At 36.2% G+C, this 18,081-nt stretch overlaps 1 protein-coding gene across 2 annotated transcripts in view; it reads right to left on the bottom strand.

Moving 5' to 3' along the window:
- stnB (stoned B) overlaps nucleotides 1-18,081 on the bottom strand; it is a 34,211-nt gene that overhangs the window by 12,790 nt on the left and 3,340 nt on the right. The window contains exons 3-10 of one of the 2 annotated variants that reach the window (XM_071584627.1): nucleotides 17,537-17,766; nucleotides 10,330-10,528; nucleotides 7,924-8,057; nucleotides 4,187-4,413; nucleotides 3,821-4,055; nucleotides 2,801-2,969; nucleotides 2,250-2,364; nucleotides 131-297 (exon numbers count right to left, since the gene is read on the bottom strand). In XM_071584627.1, coding sequence (XP_071440728.1) covers nucleotides 131-297; nucleotides 2,250-2,364; nucleotides 2,801-2,969; nucleotides 3,821-4,055; nucleotides 4,187-4,413; nucleotides 7,924-8,057; nucleotides 10,330-10,528; nucleotides 17,537-17,766 — 1,476 coding nt within the window. Of the gene's footprint in view, nucleotides 1-130; nucleotides 298-2,249; nucleotides 2,365-2,800; nucleotides 2,970-3,820; nucleotides 4,056-4,186; nucleotides 4,414-7,923; nucleotides 8,058-10,329; nucleotides 10,529-17,536; nucleotides 17,767-18,081 lie in introns of those variants that run through there. The other variant, XM_071584628.1, reaches the window with a different exon arrangement.

The raw sequence follows: 18,081 nt of genomic DNA on the forward strand, positions 1-18,081 counted from the left end.
TGCATTAGGCACCTACTAATAAAATTTCATAAATAACTAAACAGACTAGTCCCTCCTACTTAGTTAATACTCTTCTTTGAGCAAATGAATATGATGCAAAGAGCTTATTAAGTGAAGCAATGTGCCTTACCTCCTATGTGCTGATTTCACTGAGCCATAGCGGAAGTGCTTTTCCACTCTGAACAGATAAATCCAGCATTCAGGAATCGGGAAGCGAACAGCTATGTCCTCACAAGGCACCTGCCCCAATTTCCTGCTGGCAAATCCTGGCACCAGAATGTCACCTTTTATCTCAATCTGTTAGAAAATTTAACACAGGGCATAATAATTATTACATACCTCTCCTACCTTCTTATTTTCTATTTTAAACTACTTTGTAATACAGTTGCAAAAGTGGGAATCTGAACTAGTACCCAATCCCAAGTGATGACATGTTTCCTATGTGGATTGGAATTTACTGCCAACATCTGTCACTCAATTTCCCATAGCTGTAAAATGAGCATGGATTTTGTTGTAACAGTGCATTTATGTGCTTGGAAGGTTCTCAGTTGGACTCTGTGAGCCCTTCATCCTCATTTTGATACCCTTATTCTCAATCAGAAGATTTTCACATGAGCCTGGAGCTGGTGGAGTTCTATCAAGATTTTAGGGACTAATCTTGTTATTTGGAACTTCTCTCCTTGTTTTCATTTTACCAACTATCACAAAGATCTTCAATTTAAATTAATTCTATTTAAATGAGGTGCAGGTGCACTTTTCCACAATTTTCATATGCATTGAGCTGAACTATTTTCATCTAAATAAGACATCTTCTGATAACTTTCTGTAACATTCAATATGGAAATTGAGGGAGGTGTTGGAGGGGTATTTTGATGGGAGGAGAGAAGGCTGGGGAAAGTGTTTACAGCTTATTGAAATAGGAGAGGGTGACCATTGGATGGGTGCATATGAAAGAATGAACTTGTCACCCTTTACATAATGATTCATATCCCTGCATATTGGTTTATTCCCCCCTAGATTTCATCTGCAGTCCCATTATATCTTTCTTGCTACACATTCATTTTTTTGGCAATGCTCAAAGCAACAAATTCCAATCAATCATTGTACACAGCTAATACATAAGTTTTAAAAATGGATTCACAAGTAGAACTATGCATTTTCCAAATTTCTAAAGTGCCTAATGTTTCTCTTAGTTATGAGAATTTGTACCCAACTTCATCTTCCTTACTTTTCACTGGCCTCCTTTCACTGGAACCATTCACTCCCTCAGTGGACTCCCCTCCCTCACCACTCGGATCTGTGGCTCCCTACTCCCAATGGAGCCTCAGCCAAGAGAGGGCTCAAGTGTCTCAAAACACAGTCCTGAGATCTTCCAGTTCCCCAGTCTCCCCTCCCTATAAGTTTCTAAGGGCTGAAATTTGGCAATTATAGATGCACCCTTATTTCCCTTCCCATGGAAAAGTACCATATATGTCACCTCATTGAATATCCATCACTTCCACTAAGTTATGCCTGAAACTGCCAAGTTTTATAGATTATTTCTGGAACTCCTAATAAACCTCTTAATAGTCTTTCAAAAAGACGAGCTTCACCCTCATGCATTCCTGTATTTCTTACTTTTGGACACATTTCTTTGAATAATTTATTGAGTCAGTGGTTGCACATGGATTTCTCTAATTTTGACAAAGATTAATGAATTAGAATCCAGGATTCTTAGTTTTAAATTTTTCTGTAATAATTTTTAATAATGAGTCCCTAGTCCTTTTATTAGAAAGTTTAACAATATATGATATTTTAGCTTTCAAGTAGGAGGTTAAGCAAGACAATCGCCAAACTGACTGATATTGCCATGCCTTTGTAGATTATTCTAAGAAATACTTATAGCAGAAAAACATGCATGCATCCTGCTGAGACTTGGCATTGGATTTCAACAAGTTAAAGTACCTCGTCTATTGTAAGACAACTGCCATGCCACTTTCTGCTGCACTAAAGTTATGTAAAGCTTCAGGTTGGGTAAAGGATGGGCACATATTTTCTATGCATCATAACTAGTTATAATCCCTAGATAGAAGTTACACCATAGTATATAGCTACTTCACCATTCCCTTATTTGCAAATAGAAGCTGTTGACTTATCCAATCAAATATACCATAAAGAAACTATTTTGATATTTTCAGCAGATTATGATTCCAAGTATATATCTATGAGTTATCGTGCATTAAATCATTTAGAAATGTAATTTAATATACCTTGTTGCCAGTTGTGCATGTTGTCACTTTAAGTTGAAGGGGTAACTCTCTGTTCTTAGGAGGGCGCACCCTAAAACGCATCAGCTCAATATAGCATGCATCCGGCGGCTTGAATCTTCACAATCCCAATAAGTTCAAAGGTCAGGCAAGAAATTAAGGTTTATTAGTAGAGTATGGGAATTAGGATAGCTGTTAAACAAAGCATTGTTTGATTAGGGGCATTAACTCAGTGCTTGCAGGTTGTTATATCCAATAATTAGGTAGGTATCCTCTTACTTAAAGCATTAGTAGGTCGTAGTTAAATCTTTTACAACATAAAAACACTCAATCAGCAAATTGGAATAAAAGTCGGAGCAGATTTTCTGGTAATTAGCAATAATTTTGTAAAAATTTTAATTGAAATGCTCTGCAATTGTTATTAGTCATTTTGTTGGTACTTAAATGCATAGATTATTGTTTTTAAATGTTAACATTCCACAAAATAATTTGAATTATTTTTAGTTGATTAATTTTAAGAGTATGATATTTTGAATTCCAAATGTCATGCTTACTTGATCACTCTAGTTGTTTCGTATTCACCCGTTTCCACACAGCTGTGGAATTCTACATTTTCTAATCTTATCCACTCTTCTGTAACAACTGGAATGATGTCATGGCGCCCTACTACTTCTTTACCCTGCCTTACCATGTCATTCACACCCAGCTCTATATCTGGCATACCTGAAATATATTTAATCAATTAAACATTAAAATCATTTAAGACTTCTACAAACTTGAAATTATCATTAGGTACTGAACTACTGCAGGTGAAAGGATAAAATTTGTAGAGAAGTATATTCAAATAATATGCTCTCTCAATAGCCAAAAAGGTGATATGATGTTATCTTTTACATGAATTATTTCCAATATTTTGCTTTTAAGGACGTTTCCGGGGGAGAAAATTACCACCTCTGAATAAGAAAAAATTTATCGAATCTCATAAAATTTTCAAAATTATTCATTAAAATACTATATATCATGCTATGATATCAGAAAAATAAATGTAAACATATCATTTTCATGCAATGATCAACCTATTGCATGAGTATGACTTCAAAAAGGAAAGATATAGAGCAAATCATGAAGGAAATAAATAAATTAAAATTGAGTTTTCTCTTAATAGTGAATAAAATAATGCCTTAGTCGTGGAAGATATTACTGAAATATAAGAGAAATTTTGATATCATGGGTTACTTGTTCAATATGCCTGTCAAGTTCTTGCATTAATGTTTTCAAAATAAACGTGATATTATGTTTTTTTCAGTGAAATTATTGATAATTAAAAATAAATTAAAAGTCTTATTTTTAACTTTTTAAAACTATGTATGCAGAGACAGACCTTGTCATTTGGTAGATTAGATCAGATATGAGATGGTATGCAGTATCTATTCTACCAATAGCAAGAATATGTGGTGTGGATTGTTTTGCTTCATGGTAATCAAATTGATTGTTCTGTTTTAATTGAAAAAATGTGACTACATATGATGTCAGCAATAAAAGAAATAGGAATATGTAATAAAAATGGAAGTTACCTGCAAGAAAACCTAGGAAGAATACACGGACTCGTGCTATTTGTCTTAGAACATGGCTTTCATTGTTTTGTTCCACATAGAGCTCATCTACAGCTGTAATCTGTACCTCATCTGTCTTGTAGTTGAGAGCTCGATCTCTGTGGGCTGATAATTTAAACAATGCTTCCTCAATGACAACACCAAATATTTTCAGGTCTTCATATGACTGTGAGCCTAGTTTCAGCAGTTGCGATATCTGAAATTTAATAAGGTGAAATGCAATAAGTATTTTAAAAAATATTTTAAAGTAAACAGCATTTTTTAAAATTGTTGAGCTATGAATTTTCTGAAGGTATTGAAGGTTTAAATGAAAAGTATGTAAATTACCTGTGGAGCATGTTCTACGGGAAGACCAAGTTTCTTGAGGTCACTTCCAAACTCTTTTACTCCTTGATAATCACCTTGAATTGCATATGCTGCAAACTGACTGAGCTTATTGGTAATACGTTCTGCTTTTGTGACTTGGCCTGGCCTAACACCTGGCCGCTCTTTATAAAACACATACTGAAGTTTTACAGTGAAAATTTTACCATATGCATCATACTGTTGGGCACCTGAAATAAAGGTAGAATATTAGTTCCAAAGTACTACTACTACTACTACTACTACTCCAAAGTACTACTACTGTTTTTTTTCTGTTGTTATAGACTGTATTAAGTAACTTTATGCCTCTATGTACATATCAAACCATGTCTCAGTAGCTTCCCCCCCTCCCCTTGTATGCGGAAGAGGAATCAGTAATGCATTTGATCAGTGATTATTCTACTATTGTACTTATTAAAATATTGTTTGCATGTGATATGGATGGTGTTCAAAGTTGTATCGCAAAAGTGAGTAATGTGTAAACGGTGCATGATTTTGAACGGCATATGAAATTGAAGAGCGCAAGATTATGGATGGAGTAAATGTGCGGTTGGTAATCTTTAAATGTCAATATATATTAGAGCTTTTTGTCTCCTATCTATTCTTCTTGTGTATGTATGTATGTCCATTGTAAGAGTGACAGTTGCCCAGACTTGATCATTGCCACCAGGACAATCACCGAATTGCAACGATTAATTCTCAAATAAAATAAAAATAAATAAGTATCTTTTATATGCCACTTTTAGTGACACATGACGTTCACCTCTTTGTTATGAAAGTTTTTTTTAAGTAAGGCCTGTTTGATAATAAAATATATATTCATTAGAAAAAGATTTTAATTGACAGGTTTAACTTTATATGTATATAAAATTACTCTTGGAATACTCAACATACTGTGTGCGGACAAGAGACTAGGCCTTTCTGCACTGCAATTCTTATATTCAGAGCCCCACCCCCCCAAAACTGAAACCCTTTCCTCTAAATCATCAATTAGAGATGTTTTTCAATCTCCTTCATTCCAAAATCTTAGTCCTCCTTACCTTGAGTATTTAAAAGTGAATTTGTGGTTAGCTTATTTATAAAGTAAGCTACAGTTGCTTTTGTCAGAATTTCTTAAAAATGTGTCTAATCATCTGGGGAAGTTTGACTCGAATATTCTATAACCAACCACACCAATACATCTCTTAAAAATGAGAGGTGAAGGTTGTGTACCAATATAGGGTCAATTATTTACATTTAGCCTACCCTAAATCAACAGCCAATACTGGGCCAAAATTGGAGAGAAAATCATGGGTTATCATTCACCCATTGACTGTGTAGTATTCAGTCATCATTAAATGCTTCTACGATACCCATTGTAGAGTTAAATGATAGTTTGCTGATGCAAAACAATTCACTAATCCCACCTCCCAAAGAGGGTGAAAAATATTTAAGTATTGATGTTATATTTTGAACCTTGTAAAAGTACATTCATCACTGAATTAAAAAGTGACCGATTTGTAAAACCTTAGTATAATTTCAATTCTAGACACTTACAGCTGTACAGAATACATAGTAATGCTCAAGTGTTTGCTGAATGTTTCCTGATTGCTTTTATTACTTAGCCTTTAACTCTAAGACTAAATGTTGGGTCCAATCGACCAGGTCCTCATTTTTTAGCTTTCAAAATGCTTGCTTGCATTCATTTTTGTCCATTTTAGGAAGATTATCTGGATGATGATAATCTCATCTGCAACACTAGATTTCAATGGATTATATATTATGTTTTCATGCAATAAATTTCTCATTTTATTTATAAATGTCAGATTTTAGGTGGTAACACATTTTGTTGCATGCCACATTTTTTAAAGAGGTTTACATTACATTGTCATAATTGTGTATTAAGTATGGATGAAAGAATCAATGTAAAAATATCTAAAGCTCTGATGTTTTCAAGAAAGAGGAATGCTAAGTTAATCCTTAAAATAAGAGAGGGAAAACTAGAGCAGATGAAGCTATTTACCTATCTGGGAAGTGTTTTGGATCAAAGTGGTCAAATAAGTAGGGATGTAAAAAGAGTTGTGTTATGCAAAGAAGCTTTCTAAAGATGGTGGGAATTGATGTCAAGGACATTAAGGGAAGAGATAAAGAAAGGACTATTGAAAACTTTGGAATTAAGAGTGGTTTTTTTAGGCAAATTTACTCAAATTTTTTGTTCGTATTCCATGTTGCTTGAATTCGGTGCTGCATGACTTCTGGGGTTAATATTGTATTCATATTTGTGTAAGGAGCTTAGTTTAGAATCATTGGCTAGTTCCAGAACACCCCCTGCCTCACATACTTCAGGGGGTGTATATATAGATATTATTCATGTTCATATTTATATATAAATGCATTTCTATGCGTATGTTCTATGTGTATTTCTATGTTTGTGTATGTTCGTGCATAAAATGCTGGTCCCCTAACAACCCCCACTGCGCACCCCAGTGGCAGTGTGTTTGGCATTATGTGTCGGTAGATATTTTGTAATTAAAATAATCCTCTTAGCTCCCATCCTGTTTAAATTGTTTTTTGTGGTGATGTCACCATGAAAAAATAGTTTTAGTGTCTCTGAAATTTTTTTGTATGGTAATGGAGGCCTGGAACCATGGGTTCTTATGTCATTGTTGGAGAGGGTGTGGGGAGAACCGAAGTCCAGTCCATCATGTGTTTACGAGGAGGGATTGGGAAGGAAATTGGTTTGCATCACTCAAATGAAAACTTATTTTGCAGAAAGATTTCCTATTGCTCAAGATTGTCAAGTCAGTGCACTTTTATTCACATGGAAGTATGCTGGGGAAAAATATTTCTGCTGTTGGTGGCTCATTTAATTTTTCCCTGAATGGGAATTGCTGGGATAGCTGTACAAAAAGGAGCAGAGCTGCCCCTCATTGCTTCAGATTTCTACCCCATTGTCTGAAGAAAATAATATCACAATCATTGCAATAAAGTTTATAGATCCAACATATATGACCTTTTTGGAAAGACTGTCATGTGTTTAATCAGGCTCGGAAAAGTTGAAATCAACAATTGGAATGCCAGGAATAAAGTCAGTATCTTAGATGAAAATATAGCTAATTTTGATACACTTTATCAAAAAGAATTTTTCAGAGCTAGAGCTATGAAAGTTCTTGGTCAATGAGATAAAATTGATGGTGATGAGATCCTTTTCTAAATTCAAACCTGAGATTTCCATCTATAGTATGTCATAAGATTTTGACAAAAATGATGACCTAAGGAGATATGAAAGACTTGGCCACCAACTAAGACTTTCCATGAATGGATTACTGGAAATGATTGCTAAGGATATTTAGTGGTACCAGATTATTATTTTTTTTAATTTCATCAAAAAAGTCGTTTCTTTTAAAGAGACCAGCTAGGGAAAATTTTTCTCTTCCTTTGCAATCAAGTTGGGTGATGGCCTTTGAAAATACATAATGCATCAAGAAGTTCTTTGAGTTAAGGAGTATTTTTGTATTCCCTCAAACAAAAACACTATCTCACAACTCACATGCAATTAGAAGGTCAATAACTACAAAAAAGCATGCATACACTTGATAAATAATACTGTTCAGTTAATTTTGCAAACCAGATGCTTGGGTGAACATTCCGGAGCAAATACATATTCACAAAGCAAAATATACCCTCATTGATTTTTTAATTTCCATTTGCCCAATACTTACTTATATCTGATATTGAATAGCATGGCTGCAGCGGAAGCTCTTGGAATGGATCCTTATCATCCTTAGTGTTATAGAGTTGAAGCACTGGATTATCTCCCTGAGTTACTAATTTCACATATACTTTCTTCCAGAACCTGTAAATAAAGTCATCCTATATTATTATTTATCAGTGAATCACAGTATATAATGTGGTTGTCTCCCTTTTTATTCAGGTAGTGATTACTTTAGATATAAATGCAATGATCTTAACTATGTTGTTTAAAAATAACCTAAATATTGGCATTTTGTTTAATTATGTAGCTGTTACCATTAAGAAGTGTTTTCTTTTATAGTTTAGTCTGTGACCATATCTCATTTTGTTATATTTAAATCGTTATTATTAAAAGCAATATTAATGACATTAGGTTTATTTAGCTTATTACATTATTATTTAGAAATTATTTAAAGAATACCTTCCTCTACCACTTTATCCCTCTAATTAAGACTTAAATTCTGGAAATAGTAAAAAATATTTCTTAATCACATGTCATCAAATTATTTTCATGACTTTTTTGATAATATATCAATCAAATCAGACAACTGGATGTAGATAGTTTTCTTTTCGCGTGATAATTCACAAAATTTCTGGTAATTGTGATCACTGTGACTTAATAAAATCTGAGGTTATACTGTTGAAGTGAATGATAGTTTTGAAAAGTCTATGCAAAGTCAGAGAGATGGCACCAGTGGTGTGTGTCAACATTAATTTCAATTGGTAGTATCTCTTGAAGGAGTAGACTGAAGTTTCAGCCAAATTAGTCAATTACTCTGTGTTTAGCATCTGTTTGAATCAATCAAGGTGGTGATTTCAAATAAAGGATGGAATAGAATATCATGTGTTGATTAAACGTTTTATGAAAGGAATCACCTCAGGGAACCAAGTAGAAACTTGGTAACCACTCTGGTGAATCTGAACTTTTGGTGAGAATGCTTAATAAATGGTTTCAAAAATGTTGAATTGGCCATATGAGCACAAGTGCTCCTGAACATTGTGGATGCCCTGTTGAGGTCGCCACTGAAGAAACCATTAGATAAAACCCACAATATAATGATAGTTGATAGAGGAGTGAAGGTGTGTGAGATAGCTAATGCTCTAGGTAGCTAAAGTGAATGGGTACAGAAATTTAGCATTTGCACATGGGAACACTATCTACAAGATGGGTGTTGTGATTACTGATAGTTGATAAAAAATGAAATTGTGTGAGACGTTTCAAGGCTGTTTTGCTGCTGCTTCAGTAAAAAATACAGGACTTTAAACATAATTTCATCTCTACGGGCAAAACTGTATACTCCACTACATGCCTGAAATCAGGAATAAGTGCAAGCAATTGATTGCATGTGGGGAGTCTGAACCAAAGAAAATGAAGGTCCTTCCTTCAGCTCTGAAGATTTATGAATATTGTAATTACAGAAGGTAGGATTGGAAACTAATTCAAAATCTGTGCATTTCACAGGCTGATTAGGTGTAGAGAGCAAATACTGATTCAGGATGGGGAGCATTAGACTAGGGGTTTAGAAGCAGAGAGAGACCATTATAATTTATTCTTGTGGATTAACATGAAAAAAAGGACAATGCATTATTATGTAGGGAAACACTGTGCTTTGGTAGTGAGACTGAGAAGTGTGATGGTTGCAGTGGTAGACATCTGTGTGCCCAACCAAAATGGTGAACTACCATTATCAATAATAATACAGGTATACTACAATAATAATTGTATTGCTAAATGGTCTTTCTTTCAAGGGTGGTGGTTGAATGCATGGGTCCTCAAAGTTTTTGTGGCATAATCATTCATTGCGTAGCAAAATCTGTATTGTGACATCTTAATTGAAAGCATTAATAGTAAATATGTTATGAATAAAAATGAAACAAATATGATAATAAATGAATAAACTAGGTAGGTAACATCTTTTGATATCACAGGAATATGCTTAATGGCATCAAAATCTACTATTAAAAATGCTAGCAATGAAGAATTATTAGGTTCATTTTCAACTAATGCTTTCCATGAAGTTATCAAAGCAATAATACAGGTTTAGCATAACATTTGTGGCATTTAGTATTTTTAATCATGAAAAAAGGATGCAAAAGATGAAGTGTATAGAGTTTTCTCAGAAGAAAACTCTATATACTTCATCTTTTGCATCTGCCTTTGTGTGGTGGATTCTGCTAAGAAATGTTTCCTTTCAGATTAAGTAAACCTTTTCAAGTTGAAGAAAACACTTGCAATAGGAGTGGAAATATTTAAATAAGGACTTAATTCAGATGTTACTAAACAATAAAAATCCTTTGGTGGGTGCTCAGACTAGCATGAAAGACTGCGATTATGCTCATATATCTACTCTGTTTACAGGGCCCATTGGGCTTACCTCTGCCCTGTGATTTTTTTCTTGTTTGGTTGCCTGAGCTGCATTTCCCACCCTGTGGACTCATCATGAATGGTGCGAGGGAAGTCTTCAAGGGGTTGTGAAACATCTTCATCAAAAAGTGGGGTGGGGGGCGTCTCCTGAGAGTCACTCCTTGGGAGTCCTGGCTCTCCAGAAATTGGTAACCCCATGCCGGAACCAACTGTAGAGAGTAGAATAATATGGTTGAGGCTTACATACATACACTTGTTCATGCACATCCTATGCTCTGCTCAGTTGGCTAAAATAGTATCTTACTTCATGGGATATAAGGTGAAAACTCTTCACTCACGTATGTATGAATACATTTCTGAACAACTTCTGAACAACTAGTTATAATTTTGCCCATACCAAATTCATATAATACTATAACTTAATGATAATCATATTTTTTCTTGCTATAGAAATAACATATGGAGTCATATTCAGAACAGTCAGTCAAATAACAACAATTTCTTTCAAAGTTTGCTGAATCATATTCAATATATCACTATTTAGAAATTTTACAGTATGAAAGTCACTCATCCTGAACTTTTTTTAATCTGTAAAATTCCTGTGTTTTCAATATACATCAGGAAATAACTCAGTTGAAGTGACCTGCAATGTTTCCTTTTAATTTGCCCAAGTCTCATAAATAATTCATTAATCCATTGCCCCATTTCATAGCACATTTCAAGGGACCATGCCATGGACCAAGTAAATCCTTTTCTATACCAGGTTATAGGTAATTATTTTTGCTTTTTAAAATTCCATCATTTTTCTTCATGTTGATTTCTGCTCATGTTTTGCGGTTAATTTCGCATTGCTGAGTGCACTGGACAGTCCATTAGGTTTGAGATGGGAATAAACGTAAAAAAAACTAGGGTTATGTTCTTGCCAAGACAGAGTAAATCTTCATTCAATATTAAAATAGGAGTTCATAAAATAGAGCAGGTGGAACAGTTTACCTTCCTTAGAAGTATTTTTAACCAGAATGGCCAAAGTAGTAGGGACATAAGACTTGGTAATTGAATTAGGCAAAGAGGCTTTCACAAGGAGAACAGAATTGAATACATGGGCGTTGAGTAAAGATGTTGAGAAAGAGCTCAGCAAAGCTTTGGCAGGGAGCATGGTTTTGTAAGACATGGAAACATGGTCATTAAAACAGCATGATAGATATAGATTGGAGGCTTCTGAAATGTGGATATGAGGAAGAATATAAAAGTTAAAATGGACAAAAAGGAAAACAAAAGAAGACATACTATGCATGATGGGGAGGAGAAGGGATTTTTGGGGGAAATTCAAAGGAGGCCAGGAAGATGGATTAAGAACATTTTGATTGAGGATGGGACGTGGACACTGACATAGAGTGGAAGATATTAAGATGGTGAGGAAGGGCGAGGAAACAAATGGGCACATTGCATGGAATGAAGGAGGGAAGTATGCAGAATTGCAGAGGGGCATGTTATTATTGTGTGGGTCATCAGGTTGTGTCTTATTTGGAGATCCTCAGAAATGTACCAATATCATAGCATGTATATCTAAAAACCATCCTTAAATGATAGATAACCAATAATAACCATAATATGGGCTATGGTTCACTGAACATATTATCTTGATTAATGCATGTAATAGCATGCAATAAGGTAGGCTTACAGAGAATTTAATTCTCTCAGAGGAAGAAATTATTTATACTTCTGAGGCAAACTTTCTCCACTCAAAATTACTTATTGCATGCATTGAAATCACTTGAGCATTGGCGTTTCTAGTTCATAATTAAAAGTATTAATTGCTCATATTTTTCAAATTTTCTCTTGGCTTCCAACATCATATTTGTATCAAAATACTCATCTTGCTTGATAGAAGCCAGAGCCTAAAAAATTTTAATCTTTTGGAAAACTATGCTTTAATTATTTTATACTGAACCTTAGTATCATGAATGCCTATCCTAGACTATTATAGTAATTGAATTTTAATGAAGGATATGTAAAAATGCAACAATTTCAGAGTGTAAAAATCATTCGCCCAGAGTGGGATGAAATCATTTGCCTTGACCGAATAATTTTTACACTCTGAAATTGTTGCATTGAAATGCACATTAGCGGATGACTCCATTAAAAGTTACTGTTGCAGCATCTCCCGCAGTTTCTTTGGATATCTAAAATGTTATTATATTATGATCATGAAATGGATTCTCTATGGCACACGTCACATAAGTAATTTTTGTAGGTATTCAGCTCTTTCAACTGGAGGCTTACCTATTCGCTTCCCAAATACCTTCCTAATGATTTCTATAAATTTTTTATCGTTGATATTCTAATATGAATAATCAAGGCAGGAAATTCATCAAGTATTGGTACAAATTTGTTGCAAGCTATTTCAAAAGGTTGGGTGATTTGGAATGATTAATTTAAACAATAGGTATTGAATTAAAATAATGAGAAACTAAAGTTAAAAAATAGTACTAGTCAGTTTCCTTCATGAATCCTTCCAGAGCTATGAATTTTGAAAGATCTTTTCCTGAGAAATTCAAGTTAGTGGATGAATTTTTCATTATAAACTACAGCAAAACACATGAGTAATTTTTGGGAAGATATAGTGGTGTTCCCTCCCCGGACTACAACCTTGACGTGGTGGAAGGGCTTGTGCGTTCCGATGACCCCTAGAGCTGTGCTGGCGGGAGTAATAATTATTGCTCCTGGTAGGGTCACCCATGCCAGATAGGTCGAAGGTTAGGAGTCAGACGAAAGGTAGTCCACGCAGCGTCTGTTCCTCAGTGAGGCGGCTGTAATGGCGTCTGACCCCAGTGGGGCAGCCAGTAAGTGATGGTGTCACGTTAAAAACACTATTGAGGAAGGCAACGGGAAACCACCTCAATTATCATTCCCTAGAAAAATATGATGGACAATAGAGATATTTTGAGTCCTGGCAAACACGGGGCTCGGCCCAATCGGCCGTGTGTCGTGCCCGGCAGCGGGGGAGGCAAGGCTTCCGCGGTCGTCATCCCACGAAACCCTTGCAAGGGAAAACCAGCAGCAGCAGGACAGAAGACGCAGGAGAAGAAGACGAAATTAGTTAGAATAGGAACGTGGAATGTTAGGACAATGATGAGGACAGGAAAATTGGAGAATGTTAAGCGAGAGATGGAAAGGGGAAATATAGATATTTTAGGTCTATGCGAGGTGAGATGGAAAGATAGCGGGGATTACTGGAGTGATAAGTATAGAATAATATACAGCGGCGGGGACGAGAGCCAACGAGGGGTTGCCATTGTATTAAATGAAGAGGTAGGAAGAAGCGTAGTCAACATAGAGCAGGTAACGGATAGAATACTACTAGTGGAGATAAAAGCAGAACCGACGAACTTAGTTATTATTCAGGTATACATGCCACCGAGCAACCATAAGGAAGAAGAGGTCGATAGGATATACGATCAGTTAGAGGACATGATCGCGTGTGTTCCTGCAGGGAAACATTTGATAGTGATGGGGGATTGGAATGCGACGGTAGGCGAAGGAAGAGATTGTGATGAGGTGGGGGACTACGGTTTAGGCACGAGGAATGACCGCGGGGAGAAAGCAGTTGAGTTCTGCAGAAGACAGGGGTTAGTCATCACCAACACTTGGTTTAGACACCACAAAAGACGAAAGTATACATGGAAAATGCCAGGTGACTCAGGAAGATATCAGCTAGATTATATCCTGGTTAGACACAGGTTTAGGAATAGTGTGATAAATTCCCACAGCTTCCCGGGAGCGGATGCGGACTCAGACCACAATTTAGTTGTTATGAAATGTAGCGTACGTTTCAAAAAGATAAGGCAGGGGCGGCGAGTTAGAAAATGGAATGTAGAAGCGTTAAATGGGTTGAAAAGGAAGGAATACAAACAGGCGGTAGAGAAAATCATGGAGGATGGTAAAGGGCTTAGTACTATCGAAGAAAAATGGGAAATGATCAAGAAGGGGTTGTCTACAGCCGCAAAAGACATTATTGGAACCGTTAACGCTAAAAAGACTAGGAAACCATGGATCACGGATGAGATGATTACAAAGATGGATGAGCGGAGAAAATGGAAGAATATAAATACAGAATTAGGCAAAATGAAGTACAAAGAATTGAACAATAAATTGAGGCGGGCAACGAATAAAGCAAAAGAAGCATGGTGGAAGACGCAGTGCGAGGATATGGAAAGTCTGCAGAGGAAGGGTGAAATCGGTGCGCTGTACAGCAAAGTTAAATCTTTATCGGGAAGTAAGAAAGGAAGAGCTATGCTAACAGTTAGAGATAAGGCGGGTAAGGTAATAGTTGACACTGGAAAAATCCAAGAGAGATGGAAGGAGTATATAGAAGAACTGTATAGTAAAGAACTTCGACCAACAAAGTTAGACATTGAAAAAGAATATGACGTAGAGGAAGATAGCTTAGGTCCAGGCATACTCGACGATGAGATAGAAAGGGATTTAAGGGAGATGAAACTAAATAAGGCCGTGGGGGTGGATAACATTCCCGCGGAACTATTGAAATGTTTAGAAAAATGTGGGAGGAAGAGGCTATATGGGCTGATTCGTAGTATTTATGAGGAAGGAATCTGGCCGGAAGAATTTGTGAGATCAGTTTTAGTTCCTAATCCGAAAAAGGTAAAGGCTACATCATGTGAGGACTACAGGACAATAAGTTTGATATCCCATGCAGCTAAAGTTGTTCTTAGGATCATAAACAAAAGGATAGAGAGTAGGGCAAATGATTACTTAGGGAATTATCAGTTTGGGTATAGGAAGGGGAGAGGTACGCGTGATGCCATTGCAGTAATGAGATTATTAATCGAGAGGAATATAGAACACAACCAGGAGGTATTTGCCTGTTTCGTAGATTTCGAAAAAGCATTTGATAGAGTGAATTGGGAAAAACTAATGAGTATATTGCAGAAAATAGGAATAGATTGGAGGGAAAGGAGGCTAACCCGCAACCTGTACATGTCTCAGACCGCTCAGGTGTGAGTGCGGAACGGGGAGTCGGGATGGGCAGTGTTAGGTAGAGGTGTAAGGCAGGGTTGCCCATTATCACCGTTGCCGTTCAACCTGTATGCAGAGGAAATGATCAAAGAGGCATGGAAAGAACTCGAGGTAGGAATGAAAGTGGGCGGGGAATTCGTAAAATCAGTTAGGTTTGCTGATGACCAAGCTTTAGTTTGTCAGTCAGCCAAGGGGTTACAAGCATTGCTGAGTGAATTGGAAATTCAGTGCGACAGGTATGGGATGAGAATCAATATCAATAAAACAAAGGTTATGCGATTCTCTAGAAAGAAAAAGGCTAAGCCTAACATGAAAGTAGGAGGGCAAAAACTAGAGCAGGTAGAACAGTTTACGTATCTCGGTAGTGTTTTGGACCAACACGGTCAAAGTAGTAGGGACGTAAGGAGAAGAATTGCGCTAGGCAAAGAGGCTTTTACAAGGAGGAGGGAGTTGATGACGGGGACTTTGAGTAAGGATGTTAAGAAAAGACTCGTAAAAACTTTGATATGGAGCGTAGCTATGTACGGTGCGGAAACGTGGTCATTGAAGCAGGAGGATAGACGTAGACTGGAGGCTTTTGAAATGTGGGTGTGGAGAAGAATGGAGAAGGTGAAATGGACAGAGAAGAAAACAAATGAGGAAGTACTTGGTATGGTGGGAGAAGAGAGGGGTTTGTTGGGAGAAATCCTGTGGAGGCAGGAAAAGTGGATGAAGGGGGTATTGACCGGCAGTGGGATGTTGAAGACTGTGATAGAGGGTAGAATGTTGGGCAAAAGAGGAAAGGGAAGGAACAGGATAGGGATGTTGGACGGGATGAAGGGAGGAAGAAAGTACTCAGAGATGAAGAGGGACCTGATATAGAGTAGGATGATGGATTTTGTGTTTTGTTAGGAGTAATAAAATATTTGTTTGGTAGTTGTGTCCATCCAAAAACCTACCTTAACCGGTAGATTACCTTAAAAAAAAAAATAGTGGTGTTAGGACATGATGGAGGTAAAAACTAAGGTGGTTAACATCTCTACAACACATTTAGATGATCCTAAACTTCAGGGATAACTTTTTTACTTAAAGTGAACTTTCGTTTTTTGCCATGGCTATTAAACTACACTGAAGATAATAAAATAACTTTTCTCTTCGTCAAATGTCAATACCCAGGTGTATACCATCAAAGGATGCTCATACTGCTAGGTGTCAAAGCAATCAATAAGGTGATTGATCATGTTGAGAAAATATCTTGTGCTCCATAGTTTACATCAACATTTAATATTTTATAGCATTAAATTTTCTATTTTAGTTGTAAAATTTATTTATACCCATATTTTATAGGTTGTACTATGTGAAAATTCAAATAAAAGGTAATTAGTGTGTGGTCAATAAGTGCACTATGCGTCATAGTGAGTCTCTTGCATTATATTTACACTCCAGCCACATGTATAAAATAAGTGATCAAAGCGGCAAAAATTGCTCATCATTAAATGTAATATTGTAGCCTCATTATTACTAATTGTAGCAGTGGTTATAAGAAGAGGTGACCAACGGTAGAGGTCATTTGTGCCAGAAGGGATAGGTGGGTAATTTAGTTTGGGATAGGATATTTTTAGGGAATGGAGGAAGAGTGGGGAGAAACCTAGCATTGGAATTGGCCTGCTCTTACTTAGAGGTGCTTAGGGATCTGCAGTTTAATGTCCCATGAACAGAGAACTAATGAATGTCCGATGAATGGAGTATTCCCTTAGAGTTCTCTCCACATAGTACTTCCAGTGAGAATCGGGATATCATTGAAAAATCCGGCCATCACCGGGATTAGATCCCAGGCCCTTAGAGTGGGAAGCCGGTAACTTAGCCACCACACCATTTCAATCCCCTCATTATTTCTGAAAATTATTATTGGGCTAAATATTTATGAAAAATTTAGTGTTCAATTAGATTTAATTACAGCGCCAGTGTGAGAATTGCAACCATTATTTACTAAGGATCCCCTGCCTACGTTGGACTAATACCAATCGGTAATAAAATGACAAAAATCACTGTCTCATATTTTGGCAATAATTGTAATTGAGTTTTTGTTGAATTACTTTATATGCAAACTATATTTTGCACAAATATTGGAACCAACTTGTTGCAATATCAGTCAGATTATTTTTGTCGCTAAATGACCCCTTCTGGGATTAACTACATACCTCCTTGGGCTTGACTCTCATCCAATCCAAGAGGGACTGGAGCAGCTCCAGCGGATATTGCCTCTGAGTTGTCTATAGCTAGGCCTCCCTTGTCAAAGGGGTTGAACCTGGAGCCTCCAATCGTCTGATCAGAATATGCAGCATTCACGGGACTTTTTGGTGGCGGAGCAAGAACTGGCATACCAGCTGCATCATACTCAGCTGTGATTTCTTCACCTTGTGCTTTTGGTCTGAAAATGAACAAAAAAAAGACTAATTGACCCAAAGAAGATATTCAAATGAGGAAAAGTTAATTGGAATATTGATGGAAAATCTCTCTAGAAAATGTAATGCCTCATTTCATTTTGAGATTTTACATTTACAAGGAATCAACAGGATGTTATTTATGAGCACATTTTTAAGTAATAAATGCAATGTTCATCTAAAAATTTCATTAATTGGATTACTTAAATTAAAGTTATCAAAACATTCAATTTTCCATTCCATTTGCAAGAGAGTAGAGGAAGTTTTAGAAAGAGTACATACTGTAGAAGCTGATATTTTTA

This window comes from Hetaerina americana, unplaced genomic scaffold, assembly GCF_022747635.1.
Source record: "Hetaerina americana unplaced genomic scaffold, ioHetAmer1.1.p SCAF_2, whole genome shotgun sequence".
Classification (NCBI taxonomy): Eukaryota; Metazoa; Arthropoda; class Insecta; order Odonata; family Calopterygidae; genus Hetaerina; species Hetaerina americana.